Here is a 21,846-nt window from a genome sequence, read left to right on the forward strand (position 1 = left end):
CAAGTTTATTTGGTAACCTCAAAAAATAAATGAAACTGTATTTCACAGCAGCAGATAATTTAAAAATATTTCTTGCATTGAGAACTTTGTGCTGCAGAGATTTAAATGTTCAAAAGCTGGTAAAGTTAAACCTTAGGTAGCAACGTTTTGGACAGTTTTAACTCCTTTCTTTTAATTAAAGATTAACAACTTGTATGACTATTAACATTTAAATGTTTTACTTCTATCGACAAAAAGGGAGAATCAGACAGTAATTATAACCACCTGTAAAGACTTACACATCTATTCACCTAATGGTGCAAGATTAAAGCTCCCCTCAGAAGAGACTGCTTCTTCACTCGTATTAGTAAGGGAAATTGAGATGTTCACTTAACTCCCAGTGGAGTTCTGCTAACTTAAACTTCTTAGAGAGCATAAATTTGCAAAAATAACAAAATGTTCTGCTTTAAACAAGATAAAACACCCACTCAGATCATGTTTTCTCCATCTGAGGCTCACTCTGAGCAATCTTCAACAGTGGAGAAGGAATAAAGTCTCCACCAGTTTCCTGCTTTAAAAGAAACATCTGAACTCTTCAGCGTGGGCAGTGAGACCAAACACTTTAGAAACACATTTCTGAAGTCTTCAACTGTAGAAATGCTCCCTGAAAGTATAGTCTTGGTTTGTTCTGGATGTTTCTCAGGGTCTTATGTCTGGAGACGACCACTTTCACTGCTGGTGAACTCCTGACGCTCACACACTCGCTCCTCCTACAATCACAGCGTCATCACTGACTGACAGGCCTCTTTTTGACCTCTTTTTGTTTTAATGAAGCAAAGAAAAGAGTCGCAGTAACTCATTGCAGGTTACGTCAGGTTACTAGTCAAATGTAGCACACATTTATAACAAATTTCCACAAAAGAATCTGCTAAAAATTTGTTAAAAACACTGCAGAAGAAGAGGAAGCAAGTGAAGGAGTGTGTGAGTGTCAGGAGTTCACCAGCAGTGACAGTGGTCGTCTCCAGATATAAGACTCTGAGAAACATCCAAAACAAACCAAGACTATACTTTCAGGGATCATTTCTATAGTTGTTGACTTGAGAAATGTGTTTCTAGAGAGTTTGGTCTCACTGCCCACGATGAAGAGTTCAGATGTTTCCTTCAGAGCAGGAAACTGGTGGAGACTTTATTTCTTCTCCACTGTTGAAGACTGTTCAGAGTTTCTGAGTGAGACTCTGATGAAGGAGACATGATCTGAGTGGACACTTTAATTCATGTAAATGTGGTCTTTTAAAGTTTGTTTTTGTCAGTATTTCCTCTCAGGTTTATTTACACACAGATTTAAAGTCTGCTTTGAGAACAGAAGGATATAAACACACTTTATATAGTTTTTGTCAGACACAGGTCAGTAATTTGTGTCTCCAGATTAACTTTCTTGCAGCAGGTAAGTTTTGCTTGTGCAGCTCTGGCTTCAACTTCAGTTTTGTTTTTTAAGGAAAACTGCAGCTCCAGTTCCAAAATCTCCATACACCAGTTTCAAGTTTTTGGTTAAAATGAAAACATGACAAAAGACTGGCTGCTTTAAAGCTCCATGAACACCCATAATGCACCTGCACAGGTGTTTTCACTTAATGTGGCCTGATTAGACGTCTTCTCAGCAGTGTGTGGACTCTGACTGACACATTTTTCATTTTCACTCTCCTGATCAGTTTGTTGTTAAATCTTGATCAGTCTGACTAAAAGATGAAACCCCTTTCAATTGCCAGCCTGATTTCAGAGCCATTTTAAACTGTGTTTTCAGGTCCTAAAAAATTGTAGATTCAATTTTACAACTGAATAAAGTGTCCACTCAGATCATGAATCTTACTCAGAAACTCTGAACAGTCTTCAACAGTGGAGAAGAAACAAAGTCTCCACCAGTTTCCTGCTCTGAAGGAAACATCACAACTCTTTATCGTGGGCAGTGAGACCAAACTCTTCAGAAACAAACTTCTCAGGACTTCTACTATAGAAATGATCCCTGAAAGTATAGTCTTGGGTTGTTCTGGATGTTTCTCAGGGTCTTATGTCTGGAAACGACCACTTTCACAGTTTCACTGCTGGTGAACTCCTGACGCTCACACACTCGCTCCTCCTACAATCACAGTGTCATCACTGACTGACAGGCAGCACTGACAGCAGGTTTTTATCCATTTAAAAAAATTAAATTTTTAAAAATCCCAGAAAAAGTGCAAAAGAAAATGCAAATTAACATGCATTTCCATCCACTGTCAATATGTAAACATTAGGAGATTTGCAATTTGGGACTTTGTAGTAAGAATCTTTCAGCCATGAAACTACTGCAGAAGAAGAGAGGACAATTGAAAGAGCTCCAGTCACACTTGAAAAAATCAGATGGGTTTTTCTGACGGCCGACAAACAGTGCAAAGTTGGCAGTGACTGTAGGAGATCCCCCTTAGAGGGCCCCACCTGACCCAACTCATTCATATGCAAGTGATGCTTGGCCCACCACTAACAAAAAGTGGTGGGCAATTTTTTCCAGTGTACTGAATCATTAGAATCAGTCCATTAAAAAGATTCAGCGACATGACTGCGTATCAAAACTCACTGGGCTGAAACACGGCTGAGCGGTCATTCTTGAATAAGCCAATGAGCTGAGAATTTACTTGGATAAAGCTACAGTTTGCAAAGTGAAAGCTGCTATCACATTCACATATATTTCCATGGTGCCTAATTGTTAAATGCAATAGTTGACACTACTTCCTACTTTGTGACTTCAAGGAATGAGAGAGGGAGAGAGGGGGTCTCACAGAGATTCCATTCACTGTATTAGTACGTTCAGCATACAAATCCCTGACTGACTGATGCCGAGGCAGAGAGGTATAGAGAGAGACACAAGACAGGAGAGAACGACTCATTCTTTGTAAAGAAAAAAGCTCAATTGCAAGAACAAAAGCCACTCAAAAAATTAAGAGGAGTTATCCCCCTGGGAGTGAAAAACTAAAGAGGTTTTAAAAAGAGAAAAGGGGGAGAAAAAATAGCAAGACAACGGTAAGTGGTGCAGATAATTACTATTAAATGTAATGCTAATAAATAAAAGCTGCTGGTCTAGCTATAACTGTGTTATTATGTGAAATTTTGACTTAACTTCAACTACAGCATCGTATCACATATTTTGTTTACTTTGACGTTAACTGGCAGAGCAGCCTGGTAAGATTTAGGGTTAGGCCTTATTTATTTTATTGTTTTTTTGTTCTTCATGTAGATATTTTTGAATTGCAAGAGTTAAATGTTGTTGATATTCATATTTTTAAAATAAAGTTAACCTTTGTTGGTGTCAGATTATTTATAATATAATGGTGATGAATTCTGCTTCGAGTGGCCCCATGCAAGTTTTTGCCTCGGACCTAACAGACTCTTGAACCGCTATACTGACAGCATGATGTGATGTGGCATTCATGTTTGTTTCATGTATTAATGTGACACATACAGTAGCTCTAAGTTTCATGCTTAATGTACTTTCCCACAGTAGAACTGAAAACATCTTAATTCCGATAAATGCTCAGAGGTCTGCATGTTTCTATTCGCTCTGTGTGTGGTCATTGAGGTAACTTCTTTCACTCTGAGTGCTTATGCAACACTTAGCACTTTAGACACTTTCACTTTCTGTTTGGTTCCTGATTTGTGAAAGTCATAATTTTGCAAAACAGTGTGCTGCATGGACTGACCATCTTGTGTCACTTTGGAAAGAAATACTGTCCATGACTGTTTGGTTCTTTATTAAACTATCTCAACAACCAACCCAGTCGCCAGAATAAATGTTGGCAATGTACGTTTCAGCAAACCCCAGATAACATTAAATCTCTAAATATGTTAAACTTGAGTGTTTCAGTACCACTGCAACCTGTTCTTGTAGTGAGATGTGACTACTGTTGTTTAAAACATGCTACGATGCAATATGTTGTACAACAGTGTATAGACTAAAAACACTTGGTTAAGGTTACAGGTAAAAATATCAGTGTTAGGCTTAAAACAAACTTGGTTCACCCATAACTTCCAGCAACAGGACACATAAACCAGTATCCTGCTTTATAATCCTGGGTCCGTTGGTCTCAGCCACTCTACAGTGGACCTACTGATCACAGGACATCACAGGACAAAAATAACCATTGCAGATGAAGGTGTCAGTGACTCCCAGATAAAAACATTGCCAACATTTCTGCTGAAATGTTGGCAATGTTTTTATCTGGGAGTCACTGACACCTTGTCTGGACTGCGACAACACATTCATGTTCTCCAGCAGAATCGCTTTGATATTTTGACCTTTCATCTAGCACCTAACAAGGAATTTATGTGTAGACCTGCAGCCTTTAATGCAACCACTCAATTGTCTGATGGAAGTTTTTTCCCCTTGTTCTGTTGTGAGAACTTGCTTTGTGTCCCTTAAATGTCCAGATGATATTTGGCTGTTCTATAATTTGCCATGTGGGGAAATAAACAGATTAAGAATTATCTTTAATGTGTTGTGAATTTATTGTAAGTAACTTTTCATGCACTTTTCTGATTTTAGCTGAAAATTCTTTAGTGCATTTTATCCTGTGGAACTACCTGGCTTCTGGTTTTTGGTATAGTATTTGCCTTAAGATTGCTTTTCTGCTTGCTGGGGTTTTATGCTTTATTTGCTTGGTTCAGTTTTAGTTCAGTTTTCAGTTTTCACTGGCCTAGTTATTTTAGCTGAAATTGGCTGTTTTCCTAATTCTCTGAAGGAAGCAAGGGTGAATCCTCTGCAGTGGTTGTCTGCACAAAAACAACAAAAAACCTTGGCGTGACTCTTGACAACCAACTGTTCCTCTCCACAAACATCACCACCACCGCCAGATCTTGCAGATTCTTGCTGCATAACATCAGGAGAATCCGCCCATTTCTCACCCAGAGGGAAGCTCAGGTCCTGGTCCAGGCACTGGTCATCTCACGCCTGGACTACTGCAAAACTCCGCTCCCTCCACAGGATACGCTTCAAGACTCTAGCTCTGGCATACTCCGCTGCTAATGGTTCAGGTCCTACTTACATCCAGGACCTTGTCAAACTCTACACCCCTGCCCGTCCTCTCCGCTCTGCATCAGCCAAACAGCTGGTAACCCCCACCATGCGTGGGTCAACTCGCCTCAAAACCTCCTCCAGACTTTTCTTTGTCTTGGCTCCCAAATGGTGGAACGAGCTCCCCACCGACATCAGGACCTCAGACAGCCTGTACATCTTCCGCCGCAGGCTGAAGACCTACCTCTTCCAACAATACCTCGGTTAAGTCATGGTCACCTAACATATATATTTATAAAAAAGCAATGACAGTTGGCTCTTAAAGTTATGAACTTAATTGATTCCTGTGGTCTATGTCTAGTACCTTCAGGTTTAATGCACTTATTGTAACTCGCTTTGGGCAAAAGCGTCAGCTAAATGACATGTAATGTAATGTAATACAAAAAGCGGTATCGATCTTGTCATCACATTTCTCTTTAACTCGCAAATATCGCTCAATAACGCTCTCGCATCTATTAGTTCAGATAATAATTTGGCCATTCTGTGCAGCAAAATGTTTTGTATGGCACCTGTTTGAGGAACGACACTACTTCACTACTTATTTATAAATCTGCATCCTGAGGTGTTGTTTCACTCTACCATAATTTAAAATAAAGATTCTCGTGACCAGAGCAGAGAAAACAAATTTAAACCTTAATTTCCGACTTCTCTGTTTTCTAAGGAAGTGAAAACCAAAAATATATTTTTATTATTTGAGGGCAGTTTGTAACATGTGAGATGCTATGAAAATTAAAAGTTTGTTGTAAAAGTATTATTGATTTGTGTTTGTTTTTTTGTCTGAACCTGTGATTAGATTAGATTAGATTCAGAAGCTTATTTGATCTGTGTGAAACACTTTTTAAACTGTTCACACAATGTTTTAAAACTTTTCATGTGTTTATTCTCACTTCACAAGGGTGAGCCCTCAGAGGAAATGTGCAGAGGTGCAAAAATGGAAACAGCGTGCTTTCGTAATGTGTGTGTGTTAACCAACTTCCTGACATCGTCTATAACTTGCATCTTATTTTCAGTTCAGTCCACCTGCTGCGGAGACAGATTAACTCTCCACACACCTGAGTCGTGATGCCTTCAGGAGCCATGTGCCTGAAACTTTGCGGCTGTTTTCCCCGCAGATCCTGTAGAACAGAAGGTAAGAAAAGCAGCATCCAGGATTATTGTTGTCAAGAGGATTTGATGGGTGTCAGTTGTTAGTATTGACCACGAATACTAAACACATATACTGTAATTTTGTTGTGGTGACTTTTAAGAAGTGAAACTTGGTAGGGGCATGGTGTTGTTGGTATTAGCCGCAGCAGCAGGTGCATGGGCAGGGATTGTCCGAGAAAAAGTTTTTCAAAGTGCCCCTAAAACGAAACTAGCGTCACCTGACTGAGATCAACACTTATAACCATAATAACCAGAAGTTCAAAGCCAACATAATATTGTAAAACTCCAGATCAAATTTCTGATCATCCTGCAGTGACCACCAAACCAACACTCCTCGTCTAATCTAATCTAATCTAATCTAATCTAATCTAATCTAATCTAATCTAATCTAATCTAATCTAGATTGGTCTATGTTTTGAAAAAAGGAAAAAACTCTAACTAATAAAACTAGTGCAGTGCCCGTAGGAGGTATGTATTCCTATAGTGGGAGATTAAGTAGATTTTTCAATTATGGCCAAATGAGGTTATGTGTGAAAGTGGGATGTACAAATAACCTTGCATAGTGTTAATATACAAAGTGTATATTTGGTAATACATGGATGTACATTGAGATATAAAGAGACACAGAAATAGTCATTTTAAGAAAAAGAAACTTAATCATTCAACGTGGTTAGACATATATAAAGACACAAATATAGGATGGAATACGTTTACATGCAGCACAAACAGATGGATGTGAATAATGTGAGTAAGGGTTATTAGGTGTGCTGTGGAATGTTTAGATTGATTAATAACTATTGTGTTTCATATATTGCTGCTTTTAGCTGGACACCGCAGGGAGTTGAAACCCATTTCATTGATGCGAAAGTACCACTACCAGTGTCTTTTGCTTTTTTAGCCGTTGGGGAAAAGTTAAAACATTAATGCAACATAAAAAGTGAATAAAGCTAAATCTCCACTTTGCATGCTAATCACGAATAACAGAATTTGCACATTACATGCAGACCACTACAACGTTTGCAACTCCATAAAACAGTTACTTTTCATGAGGTACGCACACCATCCAGCACATACACATTGAACATTGATATTCGCTGGAAACTATTTGAATATTATTGGAAACTCGAACCTTGTAGCGCACTTTAAAACTCCCAAAGATAGGTAGGCTAAATAGACTTACAGATGAGATGAGTCAGGCTTGGAAATCCAGAGTGAATTGGGTTTCTGACCAGGTGTAGGCCTATCTCACAATGGGGCGGAGCTCCCCTAAAAGGCGTCCGATCGGAAACAGTGCAGTCCTACATAAATAATGATATTTTTAAAAATGAATTAAAAAATCTTCAAAATCGAGGATGCACACCTTTGTGCCAAGCCACATAGGAAATCTTAGGTCAGTCTGACTAACGGTCAGTGAGATATGCCCTAGACACACATCCACACACACACACACACACACACACACATGTTTCTTGCTTTTATAGATAGATATCTTAATACTTATTGTGGCTTTAAATTTGACATTTCATTTTTGTTATAAATTAGCAAAAGTGTCTTAATAATAATAATAAATTATAATAATGTTGAGATAATAAACATTTATTTGTCATTTTTCAACACGGTCTGGGTTGCATGATGAAATGTTAGTTAATGCTATATATATATATATATATATATATATATATATATATATATATATATATATATATATATAAAATATTTTTAAAAATGTTTGAATCAGAATCACATTATAAGATGTTTATTATTTTGAGCATTAAATGGCCCGTCTTCATACTGTATTCAACTGTTTGTAGATCCCAAATGATTTCCAAATCATTGCATTCTGTTTTTATTACTTCTTAGGAAGCTGGGTTGTTAAATAAGATTAGTTTATTGTCATTTTTAAACACAGGGTTGCACAGTATAATATAAGTTGTAGCCCCTTAATGCTACACACAAATAAAACATATGTACAAATGTTGAAATTAGAATTAAATTAAGTAAAATAAAACTTTATATGCAGTTACTTATATATAAATCCTAATATCCATAAATACCTTGATAGACTTTGGTTTATAGTTGAAATAGGGGTAGTGGAAAACCAGAATAACATGTAATTTATTTGTGCAATGTGAATTGTAGTTGATTTACGGAAAATATGTTTTTAAAAGCAAGTCGATCATTAATTTGAAGTTGTTAAACTTATTGTTGTTCTTTGCTCTGTAGAAGTTAACAAGTTAACTTTGGGAACCTGGGAATCTTGCCTTTTTAAATTTCAAATCCAAATCATTTCAGAGATTTCTTTACAAAGCTGGAGATGTTGAAATGACCGTATCAGGTTCTCTGTTATGTTGATTAACTTAAAATTCCTCCAACTCTTCCACTAACACTGAACAGTGTTTTGTTCTCTGAGCACAAGTCTACAAGTTTGATCACGTCAGGTCTGGCTGCACCTGTGACTAGTCTTCTTGAGGGGAAAATATGTTCTGGCCTGTTTGTTTTTCTTTCTTTTCTTTTTTTTTTATCCAATCACAGTTGTCTGGTGTCAAACCCAGGATGCAGTTGAGGTTTGTTGCAAAATAGATGGTGGTGGAGTGATATGGTTGTGGCATCAAGATCAGTATCAGCAATTTAGTGTGTGACCTAATGTGAAATATGGTAACAAAATCCGGCTTTTTTTATTGAGGGCGTTGGTTAACGGACAAAAAAGTTTTCCTGCAAAACATTCTGATGTCACACTGAAGTTGACATTTGACTTTTTGGACATAAAATGTCATCATTTAATCATTGTATCCTGTATTTTGTTATAAGGAGCCTATGCATTCTTGTCCGAAAAATGTGATTTGTGAGGTCAAAGTGACCTTTGATCTCCAAAACAAACAAATTCCTTCAAAACATATCTGAGATATCTTATTCAGAATGAGTCAGTAACCTTGACCTTTGACCTCCAAAATCTGATCAGTTAATCCAAACATTTGTTGTTTGCATGGAAGTATGTTGATATTAATCTCTGACAGGAACATTAGTTTTAGAAGTCACAATTTCTGAATTAGGGCTGGACAGATTGTATTTTTGACGTGTTGGTGGCGCTACAGGGAATGTCTAAGGGATTCATCAACTAAGGATTATGAATGTTTGTACAGAATTTTACAACAATCCATGTAATCTTGGAGTCCCGGGGGCCGCATACGGCCCACACCCTCACTTGAAGTGGCCCTCAGTACAACTACATGCATTTGAGCATTAAATCTTAAAAGTGCTGTGTAAAAATGCACGAAATGAACTTATTTCAATTAATGTTGGTTTGCTGTTCTTGCACTGAAAAAACAAGAAATCACAGTAAGTGGTTATTTTTTATTTGCTTCAAACCTTTTGTATTCCTATTAATACTGTTATACATGCATTTGAGCATGAAATATGTTAAGTTACTGCACTGTAAACATATTTAAAATTGCAGTTTCATCATGTCGATGAATAATTGTGGTCCCCTCCAGCATTTAAGTTGCCCATCCCTAGTCTAAACCATAAGTCTAAACAAAATCCAGCTCTGTGTGTGTGTGTATGTGTGTGTGTGTGTGTGTTTTCACTATAACTAAAATTATAGTGAAAATGTCTTTTGTTTTCGTCTTTGTCAACTTTTTTCATACATAATGAAGATGGATAAGACAAAGGAAATAAAGGCAAAATTTACTGTGACCTCTTTTAATCTCCCACCCAACAAATACCCCATTCCAAAATAACGAAAACTAACACTAAAACTAATAAAAACTAAACTAAAACTAGCAAACCCACTCTAAAATCTAATTAAAACTAACTAAATCTGAAAACAAGAATTCACGACCCAATTAAAACTAAAACTAATGAAAAATTCAAAACTATTCCAATGAGGGACCTCACAAAGATAGAAGTACAAGAATGTGTGTGTGTGTGTGTGTGTGTGTGTGTGTGTGTGTGTGTGTGTGTGTGTGTGTGTGTGTGTGTGTGTGTGTGTGTGTGTGTGTGTGCGTGTGTGTGTGAGGATTTTCCACGTCGCCGGGGTATCATTTTCATACACATCATCTAAAGGAGGAGGAGCCTGCTGCTTTAAAACTGTCTTCAGCTGTCCTCTGAATAACAGAGCAGCGACTGAGAGATCAGGGTAAGTAACAAGCAGCTGGAAATACTGCACAACTAATATCTATCTGAATGTCTGGTTCATTACTCTAAATGAATTCCTGAGCAACTTTTTTCACATTAGAGTAATGGTCAAATAGGCTGTGTGGGACACTGAGCTTTCCACCCCTGGAAGGGTTGTGTTGGTCTTGGATTTGTTTTTACAGTTATTCATTAATGAAAAGGAATGTTTACGTTTAAAGTTCATTTTTTTACTAACTGCTTTTCCCATGTCATGTTTATTCACGTTTTATTTGTTCAATCCGTTTTTGTTATTTGTCCCTTTTTTGGGGTATTTTTACTTTGTATTATTCATCAAATACATGGATTTCTGGTGATATCTTTGCTTTTATAAATACATTGTGATGATGATGATGATGATGATTATGATGATGATATGGTTCTACTGGACATTAGGCTGATGTGTTGCTCTCTTGTGCGATTGTATTTTGTGATTTTATTCATTTATTAATTTAAAAAAATGCTTATTCTATTATGCTTTTATCTTGAAAAGAACACAGTAAGCAGGTTAGGCTACGTTATTAATCGTTAGTGAACTCTTTGGCTGACTTTTTTTTCTTATAAAACATAGGAAAATAACATTATATACTCGTTTAAAAGACAAAAAATGGAATAGACATTTTTAATAGTAGATAACTAAAACATAAATAGTTGGCAATCAGGAGATAGATAAGCTAGAATTAAAATAATAGCTACATTTAAAATCCATCAATATTTCATTTTAATACAGTTAGCTAGATAGCTGGCTACAATGCTAACATTTTATTGTTATTTTTTTAATTAACCCTCTGGGGTCTGAGCCTGTTCTTTATATACCACATAATATTCACTATACCCATGTTTGGTATTTGGTATTTTCTCAGCACAGCTTCGACATGATCTGACAATTATTTTTTCACTTTAACCCACTTTATTAACATATTGAGCTCAAAAATACATTTTAAAAATCATGAAATCTGAAATAAACTTATACCATTTATGACAATAAAAACCACAAACATGCTCAACGAACTGTTTCCGACCTGAAAATGTAAAGATAGGTTGCAAATATGAACATTTAAAGGTAAAATTCAAATAGGCCTATAATAAAATTATACACAAAGAATTACAATAAAAACATGTTAATATATAGGAACCGTGTTAGATGATTAGACCCCTTTTTACCATTGTTACAAAATGCCACGCCTGTTTTGTCCAATAGTAGCCTACTTTTACACTTGAATAAATATTTTTGTACTATCAAATTAAAACGATCATATATTTGGTTTTACATGACGTCAGAACGTCAAAAATAACTGGGGAAAGTTTCAAGTCTGTAATTTGGAGTGAAGTCAACAGCAGCGCCCCCACGTGACCTCGTTTTTTTGTTACGGCGCTTTGAAAAAAGCCACGTTATCTGATCACACCAGAGTGATCATAGACCCCAGAGGATTAACAGACTTTTTTCTCTGTTTAGATTTCTCAGAGTGTTCTTCAAGCTGTTGGGCCCGTCTCTCCTCTTGGATAACGATGCCGATGACCGAGACAGACGGCTTCAGGCTGCCCTTCCGCCCCTTCAGGAGGGGCCCTAGAGGGCAGGACCGTCCGGCCGGAGCCAACGCCGTCTCCGCTACTGATGGACGCCACTCACCCGGCGAGGAGCAGCCCCACCACCACGGTCAGTTAGGGTACATTAGATAGCCTGTATGATAACATTATTAGCTACAATGCTTATGCTTCTTTGAGGTTCATTACCATCTGTAAAATGTCCACTCACCATTGTGAATTATACTCTCGGGTAGGATGGCCTGCTCTGGCCACTCCAAGGGCTAGTCTTTGGTATACTTTCATTTATAAGGCAATATTGGGACTGCTGCCTTCATACATTTGCACCTTAATTACTCTGGAAACTAACTAACTTAATTTCTTTGAGCACTTTTAAATCCAAAAAGAGTTATTGAGGCCAATTCCACAATATGCACTTGTTTCTCACAACGTGTTTATTATTTAAATATGTAACTGTATTTTGTGTTTGCTGCCTCTTGGCCAGGGCTCCCTTGAAAAAGAGGTTCATAATCTCAATGGGATATTTCCTGGTTAAATAAAGGTTAAATAAAATAAAATAAAATAAAATAATAATAGTTTGTTATCCAACCCCCTTCATAGAGACTTGGGGGTTGTGGGCCTAAGTTGTTGCAGCAATTTTTGGGTTGATACCATTTGGTGCTGAATTAAGCCATTTTTTTTTATTTCAAGAATGGATTAAAATGGTCCAAAACCCCTCCAGAATATTACACCAGTACACTAAGACCATTGGAACACCATATAAATGGTTTGGTTTCAAAAAACTTCTACATTTTGGAAATTTCTGTGTTTACTTCAGCTGGATGGCGAGCACTCCTGTTCTTTGAACTGCTGGAAAATCCTCTTTATTTAAAAAAAAAAAAAAAATTACATGAGGAAGCCATACATCCTCTGAAAGCCCTGGTTCTTTAGTTTTGGTTAAGTAGTTTCATGAGGATGTGATTATCCTAGAAGCCAAAAGGTGAGGTCAAGTTTCAAGAAATGCTCTCACTGCAATGCAAAGCTACTATGGGGACTAACATCAGCACACATGAATAAGACTGGGCTTTCCAAGGATATCCAATTTATGAAATTTGCAGACAGTTTAGTGACCCCAGCATGCAAAAAATATTCAAATACAGTAGGCGAAAATAATGCATGACAAAAATGATGCGTTATTGAGCCACTGAAAGGGAAAAAAACATAATAAAATCAGCGGAATGCTACATAACATAAAACATAAATGGTAAAATAGTACAAACAACTACAACTACAATCACCTATTGTCAGGAAACTAAGTACATATACAATATTTTTTTACCTGCAGCATAAAATATATCTGTATTTGTTTTATATATTATTTAATTTTAAACATGTACAACTTTTCTTTCTCAGTGATCCCCCTCACATTTGAGCAGAATCTTGCGGCACAGCGCTTGAGTGAGGCCAGCCAGCATTTGATAGAGAGAGAGGAGCGTCTGTTTGGGGAGATAAACGAAGCAGCGTCACTTACACATCACGAGAAAGAAGTAAATAAGCTTGCTGCAGACCACAAAGCCCTAGAAGGCCTTGTACTGCAGACTCTGAGGCTATCTCTCAGCCCGGGAGAAGTCAGCTCGGAAGCTCTGACTTCTGCTGTGAAGGCAGTGAAGCAGGAGGAGGACCAGGACCAGAAATGGGCACAGAGGAATCAGACACTTCCGGCATGGAGGCCCAGCGGCTGGAAGAAACTTCACGACTCGTCACTTCGCAGCTTGGTCGAAGAGCGAATGGACACCCCTGCGATTCCCCCTGCAGACCATGTGAACCAGTCTACTGTCCAGGTGGATGTCAACAGCATGGGCAGGCGGCTGAAGGAGGACTTGCTCTCTGTGGTTGGAGTGGTGAAAAGCTGCTACCCTTTCGAGATGGACATCTGTAATTTTTACGCCGGGTTGTACCATCAAACCTTCAGCACCAGACTCAGACAGATCACAGACTTTGGTCTGGGGGACAAGGACTGCATTTTCCTCCTGCGCTGGGTCAACGAGTACTATCCACTGTAAGTCATGACTACAGTTTATGTTTAAGGTATAATTCTGGGTCATTCTGTTATTTATTTTTGTCTCGCTGGAAGCAAGGCCTAATTATGGTTACATCTGTCAGTGTGTAGATTCCTCAGTCCATCCTCCGTCCAACAACTTGAGCCAAAGCAGACAAAGATTTCTCAGCAACTATATGTGACCTAGTGCATTTAGTCAAGTACTGTACTTAAAGGGATAATTTGGAGTAACTGAAGGGTTATTTTATGAGGTATTTATTCATAGTCAATCTATTACCTACTGTAGATGGCATCATAATTCTGTTTTTGTTAATTTTTTCATAACATCCCAACTTCTTTGGAACTGTATTACTTGATATTGTACTTTTTATTCCCTCTTTTAGAGGCAAAACTTCAACATTTAGGAAATAAATAATATGATATAATGAGCAGATTCCAATGAAATTTACTGAGCTCATTCATGCTTTCCAGGCAATCAACCCCAATATCTTGCTCCCCTTTACAAATTTAGCAATTACTCTTGTGTTATGCAGAGGAGTAAACATTTTAATTTATAGAGTTGTTTTTTTTTTTGGACATTTCCTGTACTCTTCAGGATGTAAGCAATGATGGATTTATTTTAAGGCGTTACAAGCCAAACCGTTTTTGTCCCACTGTATCAGGACTAAATTTATCTCGTTTGTGTTGAATGCTTGATGAGACAATGCGATGTTGTGCAGAAATGCATTAAATAGATGTTGCGAATTTGTCGTTGTGTAGTTAGGCTTCAATAACAAACATCTAGAACTCTCTTTAACTATCCCCTTATCTAAATCTGTCCTTCATGATTTTACTCCATCAAATCAGTGAAATGAAAGAGGAAGCACCACTTTGGTCCCCAGCTGCTCATGTTCATTACTTGATAAAGCAGCTTGCTCTAAAGTTGTGCAACAGTGTAGAAAGTCGTTGCAGGAGTGTCATAACTGCTGCAGCTCTGCACCCATGGTACATCACAAAATAAAGAAGAATGCAACTCAGCAAAAATAAGACAGATCACACCCTGATGAAACCAGTTAGTCACAGTCTTTTATGAAAATATGTTTTGAAATGTAAACTGAAGAAGAAGAATATGAGGCAAGCAGGTTGAGCATGTCATATATATATATATATATATATATATATATATATATATATATATATATATATATATATACACATATATATATATAAACTTTGTGATTAAAAGGGGGCCACATTTTCATATGAAATCTTGATGTTTAAAATGTCTCAATGTGTCATCTGATGAAAGTTGTGATGTCTGCTCTCTCTGTCAGAATCCTTCAAAAGCGGGAGCTGGTCAATGAGATCAATATTGAAGCATTGGGAAAGCTGCTGCCTAAAGAGTTATTGAAACCTCTGGAGGATCAATATCTGAGCAAACAACAGGTAACCTGAGCTGCTGCTGCAGTTTTGCTGTTTTTTGTTTTAGTTTGATACCTTTTTTAATTATAAACTAGACGTCTAATGGGTGGACTGCTGAGATTGTTCTGTATTTTAAGCTCTCCTGTTCTCTAAGGATAAATCAACACTTGTGGTTTGGAAAGAAGACTGAAGTCACTTTTGCAGAATTGTGGACATTTATTACATGTTTCTCGTATATGTGTGCAATATGTAATGTGTATGTTATAAGTGACAGCAGCATGTTGTGCGTTCAGGGCGAGCTGGCGACGTACATCAGCTGCATCCTGGAGGAAGAGAAGAAAAGGTGGAATAAAGGAGAGGAGCTGCCAAGAGAGGACGGCTGCTTCGTCAGTACTGTGGCCTATGACATCATTCAGGTACAGTTTAAATAAGACAGCATGATGTTAAAGTGGCTAGAAATCAATAGAATTAATGAGCTTTAAAGTGAGTTTTATCATAGTGGAGCATTTAGAAGCTAAAGAGACGGGTGTTCCCACTCAGAAGTTGGTGGAGACCAAAAGAGCTGAAAAAAAGTGAATATTGGACTCACATCAGATGGATACAGAATCCATTCCTAATGAATGATCATGTTGCTCTGTAACTACTGGATGTAGAAATATGCAACAAAAGTCAACAAAAAAATCAACATCATTTAAAATTTTTACTCTTGATTATGGAAACCACTAATCAGTTACGTGTTGCAGCTCTGCGTGAAATATTTTCTCATGTACATGAAATTAGCTTTTTGTGATCATAATAGAAGAAAATGTAAAACCTGCCGTGTCTTCTGCTTTAATGTTTAGAGAAGTCGGGTAAGCTGTGGCCTGTCAGGGGTTTTTCCAGGCTGTTTCACATATTAACTAAAACCAAACTGGAGCAAATCCAAACTATCTGAACACTGACAAAAAGGTTAACCAACAAGGAAGACAGTGTTTTTTATTCACAGAAAGTCATTCACAGGTCACAGTGTTAACTTGGTGCCGCAGCCTGATAATTCAAACAAGCACCAACACTGCTTGAGTTATTGGTTCAGTTTCTTGTGTTAGTTTAAATGTTTGGAACGATTCTGGGAGTACACTGAAGTTTTTTTAAGAGCTGTGATTGACCTGTGTCCTCCATTTGTCTTTAGTTTATCAATGGTATGGTGACGTCAGCTGCAACAGTTGTGGGAGATCTGCACAAGGCCCAGAACATAACGTGCCAACTGAAAGATTTAATGCAGAGGTAACGAACAGATTCATATCTTCAAAATAGTCTCACTTTAAAATGCATTTTTTCTTTTCTTCAAAAAGATAAAAACATTGTCAAAGTGAAAATCAACCAAATCCAAACTCCTGCAGGTACAAGAGCTTCCACTTCGACATCATGAGGCAAAAAAAACCGAACAGCTCAGCGTTCATCAAGGCGAACCTCGCCTGCATCGAACAGTTCAGGTACATTTCTGACACCTAGGCATTGTGGTGTGATGAGATGGATTAAAGAAGAAGAAGAAGATATCCCAGTGAGCTCATGTGACCTTTCTCGTCTCTTGTCTGCAGGGACGTCCTCGATAACAAAAGAGATCTGTTCACAGAGGACGTGCAGAAAAACTGTTTGCATGTTCTGACTGAGATGAAACAATCTGCCCACACGTATTTATTAGAGCCTGTGCACAAAGTCCTCAAGGTGAGTTTATTCACAACAGATTCTAAAGATGTTTTCTGATGGCCTTGCACCTATGTGATGTGTGTATCTCTAATGCATTTTATATTTACCGCTCACAGCCGCAATACAGAAAACTGGGTACCAACAACTGGCTGAGCAAGCCGCTGTTTGACAAGCTGCTGGTCAGCATCGAGAAAGAGCTTCAGGATCTTCAGGGTTCCAGTCAATCTTCTCACCAGGTAGAAGAAAGCATTAAATACACATTTTAAATCTAATTTAAAGGACAAGCTGCTGGGTTTTTTTAACTACAAACCATGTAGAAGGCACACTTTATTTCAGATGTTCGAATGTATGTTGTATCTGGTTTTAATTCATCTCCATATGAGAGGAAATCAGTTATTTTTACTGTGATTTATTAAACAACTCAAGCAAGTTTCTACAGTCGGCACATTGATTTTCAAAAAGTAAAGAAATTAATGGAAATCAACGTCTGACTAGAAATGAGGGAAAATACACCCAAACTGTGAAACACTTCAGAAATAATGTGATTTTTATATTAATGGACTAAAATCAGTGTTATTGTTCTGTAAGGGGGAAAGATAAAGAGAAAAATTCACTCTCAGTTCAGCACATGCATTTGTTCTTCAAAAATGTTAAAAATAATTACATTTTAATCTGTAACTATTCATCTGATTCGATTACTGGTTTAATTTCAGAAGCTGGTTGGCCAGCTGCACCTGGAAGTGACAGCAGAATATGTGAAGAGGCTCCTGAAAGGACAAATCAAACTGAGAGACCGGGAGCAGCAGGAGAAGGCTTACACCACCGTGAAGGACAACGCAGAGAGTCTGCATGATTTATTCGGCAAAATGGTGAGAATCAAGCGCAAAAGTGTATAAAAAATTTGATGGAGCATTAACTTTTGGTTTCAATAATGTGTCATAGAAACTGACAACCAGTGGTGGTGGACATATTCGGATATTGTATATAATCACACAGTGTGTAATTTATGCCACTAGGGGTCTCAATCAAAACAATAAAAAAAAAGGCTTTGATGGCATGGTGAAGTAACATGGGATTATGGGAGTTGTTGTCTTTATTATGTAATTTCTGCTCTGTTGTTTATTGAAGAGGAATAGGGCCAGGAAGGAGAAAAAATAATGAGGAGATATGTTGTTTTACATCATGCACTTCTATAAGAAATTAGAAAAGGCGAGATTAAAGTCAAGATGTTGAGAAAACCACATCTGTGAACAAAGCTGTGAATATCTTTTCCAACTTTACCGTACTCCAAGGCGAATTTACTCTCGACTTTTTACTTTTTTTCATGACATCGTATTTCAACTTTATTCTTAACATTTTGCCTTTTTTTTCTCAAAGTGCATAATCAAAAAACATTTTCCTCCTCTTATTATTTTTGTTTCCCGTCTGACCCTAATCCTCTTCCATAGTTGTTTTATTTACTGAGGATTTAAAAAACATTTTTTCACATTCATGTGTAAATATTCTTAATAATTAAAAGTGCATTGCTCTTCGAAAGGGTGTACTTGCATTATATTGCTATATTATTATTATTGTTTTTGTTTTTTTCCCATAATATTTTTATTGAAAAATACAATAAGAAATTTCCAATTACAAGAATACAATTATCCTTTTCTCATTTTTTATACATATATGTACATGTAAACAGTCACATATACACATACACAAATGAAAATGAACAAAAAAACACTCTGATAAAATTGTAAAAGAAAAATAATTAAATTACAGAGTGTGATTATTATTGTTATTATTATTGTTATTATTTTTATTATATCAGTGGAATAAATTGTTCTTAAAATTACAATAATATAATTTGTTGTTATAATTTCTGCGACAAAATACCATTCAACACAAAAGAGTTAATGTGACAGGCCTAGAACTGAGCACAGAGAGATAAACAAGTGATTCACTGTGACCACAAAAGATAAAATCCTCCCAAAAACATGAGGCGTGTAGACGACACTGACCTGATGTAACTGCTCTTCACAGGGATCAGAGGAGGACTGGTTAAAGGAAATCCTGACCATGATCGCAGATGTGCTGAAACTCCAAGGCCTCCCCGCCATACAGATGCAAGTAGCCTCTCTGGGAACTGCTTATCCCGACCTCAGGTGAACTTTTCTACTCAAAATATATACAAAGTGTTTGTCCACAGTCGTCTTCTTTAGGCCTCAAGTGTAACTAACCAAGTAAGGAGAGAATAGCATCACGATGTGAGTGGTTTATATAACAATAAGGGTAAGATAAACAAGCCCGCTAACACTGAGCTGAGGGACAAACAGGAAGTGGTGTTATGAGCTAAAAGCAGACATGGGACAGTGAAAGCGTGACAGGGCTGGGAAAGTGGTGCCAACAACATTAAAGTTATACTGCCTCATTAAATACAGGCCAAAACAGACAGACTGCTGCTTCAGTAGTGGGACAAAAACATGTTGCATTAAATCTAGGAATGCTGGTGTTGATTGGCTGTGAGCAAAACCGTACAAGTAGTCATTTACTGCTTCATTTGGGTACAAAAAGGATCAAATGCAGGTATTGTTTGACTGGAGACATTTTGGTGTTATACCTTAAAGATATGAAGAGCAGAGACACAGCCCTGTGTTGTAGGTATTCAGTCTCAATCAGAGTAAACCGTTTCAATTGTTTCCAATTGCATAGTGTGACTTTAATGCAGGACAGTGAACACAACCTCAATGGAATAGTTTAAAGGGGAGTTGCAATATTTTGCAGATTATTAGGCTCATACTTGTATTTTGCGTGTCTACTAGAACACTAAAACACTTTTTTCTCTTACCTCTGATAGCTGCTCCATATCTATTTATCCTGTGTCTGAAACGCTCCATTGTAGCATCTGTTTCATTCCCAAAAGAGTCCAGTTTGTTCTGATGTCAGCCTGGCCAGCATTTCCAGGTTTTAGACACACTCAATTTTCTGGATAGAATTGCTTGTGTCCAAATCCTGGATGAATTTTATATAATGCAGTGTGTTGTTTATAATCAAATCCCAGAAATATTAGTGTTAAACTAGTGTTAAAAGCATTCCCTGACCTTTTTTGAGGTCAGGTTCTCAAACATACATTTCTAACCTTTTCTCTTCTCTCTTTCACCCACAGTGAGAAACATGTTTCGGCTCTCCTCAAACTCAAGACCAACCTCACAAAAGACGACAGGAAAACCGTCAAAGACATTCTTTCGGACACTTTAAAGGAACCAGGAAGAGGCGAGCTTCCACGACAGTTTTTCTCCAAAGTTCAAGTGAAATGAGCCGTAAAATCCGGGAAAGGAGATTGAGAGTTTGAGTTTTGATTGAGAGTCGCACTGTATCATGTATTACATTGTTTGTGTGTTAGATTTATGTTAGTATGTTTAGTTGCTGTATGAAAGAATAAGCTACCGTTCACATTAGTGCTGGTAATATGGTGCTTTTAACTGCTGAGATGTGTGTGTGTGTGTGTGTGTGTGTGTGTGTGTATGTGTGTGTGTGTGTGCTTTTCAGAAATACAGAATTTTTTATGTTGTGTATATTTTTTTAATATCAAATCAGTATTATAGTTTATTTTCATATTGTTTATACTTTTAACATGTGCAATAAAAGGAGAGGTTAAAGTTTCATTTTTGCTTTTTTGTTTCGCATCATCTGATGAACAAAATATTGTAAATGAAATTTATGAATAAAAATAAAATTGCATTTTAAACGTCTGTGTGATTTAATCATACTTTCGTGGTAATTCTGCAAAGAAAATTACCTTTCTAAATAGAAATAACGGAGAAATAAAGAGATATAGAAATAGACATAATCTAAAAGTAACATTCACAAGTGAGAAAACAGAATACTGCATGTAAACCTTTACTTTTTACTTAAAAGAAAATAATATCACAATGATATATCCAGACATTTTGCTTTTACTCTTGAAAATGTTGAGAGAAAATGTGTAATAAAGTTTATATTTATATCGCTTGGTTTACAATGAAAAGAAAACAGCAAATAAACGCCAGTTTAGCTCCAATGACTCCCAGTTTTTCTTGATCATTTTGAGGTGTTTCTGCAGCTTGATTGGAGTCCAGCTGCAATGATTCAATCATATCATATCAAATCAAATCAAAATTACTTTATTTATCCCAGAGGGGAAATTCAGTTAGTCTGGTAGAATCTCTGTTAGAATGAGACAGCCTGATGGCTGTAGGAGGATCTTTTGATCTCTCCGTCCTGCAACGGAGAGAGAGGAGCCGTCCACTGCTGTTTTTCTGGTCCATAAAGGTGTTGTTGATGATTGGACATTGCATAGAAAGAACACACATCTGTGTATGTAAGGCCTCACTGCTGACAAAAAGCCAGACATGAGGTCAAAGAATCTTCTGAGAAGTGAGAATCTTCTGCACAGCATATCTCTGATTGATCCAAACTCCATTCAGAAAACAAACGTTTTAAAAGTTTTTTGCTTGTCCTCTCTCAGGGAGACCTGACAAAGCATGAATTCAGACTTTTTACACTTCGGCATCATACTGTAGTTATTTCAGCTGTCTTTTGATCTGTCTATTGCAATTAAATCATGCCAGAATCTGTTTATTTTGAGTTTATATTGCTGTATAAGCACAGTTTCTGGAGAAGGTGGTGAAATTCACTGAGCTGTGTGCACCTCCAGATAATATTAATCCAGACATGACTGCATTTGTTTTTCTGATGTGTCTGGGACTTCCACAACATGTACAAAGCATCAATAATGGCTGTTCCGGTCTCAGTTGTA

At 37.2% G+C, this 21,846-nt stretch overlaps 1 protein-coding gene and 3 pseudogenes across 1 annotated transcript; 2 read left to right on the plus strand and 2 right to left on the minus strand.

The window, feature by feature from the left end:
• Positions 1-462: 462 nt before the first annotated feature.
• On the minus strand, positions 463-659 carry LOC131988849 (small nucleolar RNA U3; annotated as a pseudogene).
• A 378-nt stretch (positions 660-1,037) lies between these two features.
• On the plus strand, positions 1,038-1,242 carry LOC131988867 (small nucleolar RNA U3; annotated as a pseudogene).
• Positions 1,243-1,823: 581 nt separating this feature from the next.
• LOC131988850 (small nucleolar RNA U3) lies at positions 1,824-2,015 on the minus strand (annotated as a pseudogene).
• An 8,275-nt stretch (positions 2,016-10,290) lies between these two features.
• On the plus strand, positions 10,291-20,393 carry LOC131988193 (tumor necrosis factor alpha-induced protein 2-like). Its single transcript, XM_059353262.1, has 12 exons — positions 10,291-10,358; positions 11,850-12,050; positions 13,331-13,976; positions 15,290-15,401; positions 15,671-15,793; positions 16,546-16,640; positions 16,757-16,849; positions 16,955-17,081; positions 17,180-17,299; positions 17,777-17,932; positions 19,092-19,213; positions 20,215-20,393. Exons 2-12 carry the CDS (start codon positions 11,903-11,905, stop codon positions 20,363-20,365), a joined length of 1,893 nt encoding a protein of 630 aa, XP_059209245.1. The 5' UTR covers positions 10,291-10,358; positions 11,850-11,902; the 3' UTR covers positions 20,366-20,393.
• The last annotated feature ends 1,453 nt before the right edge of the window (positions 20,394-21,846 follow it).

The sequence above is a fragment of the Centropristis striata genome, chromosome 16 (genome assembly GCF_030273125.1).
Source record: "Centropristis striata isolate RG_2023a ecotype Rhode Island chromosome 16, C.striata_1.0, whole genome shotgun sequence".
In the NCBI taxonomy this organism is placed as follows: Eukaryota; Metazoa; Chordata; class Actinopteri; order Perciformes; family Serranidae; genus Centropristis; species Centropristis striata.

What these genes read in the sequence shown, in the direction of transcription:
- LOC131988193 (XM_059353262.1), top strand. Translation starts at nt 11,903, where the DNA reads ATGCCGATGACCGAGACAGACGGCTTCAGGCTGCCCTTCCGCCCCTTC. An exon ending in TGGCCTATGACATCATTCAG is followed by an intron (nt 15,794 to 16,545) that starts GTACAGTTTAAA and finishes ATTTGTCTTTAG; the next exon opens with TTTATCAATGGTATGGTGAC. An exon ending in GCCTGCATCGAACAGTTCAG is followed by an intron (nt 16,850 to 16,954) that starts GTACATTTCTGA and finishes TCTTGTCTGCAG; the next exon opens with GGACGTCCTCGATAACAAAA.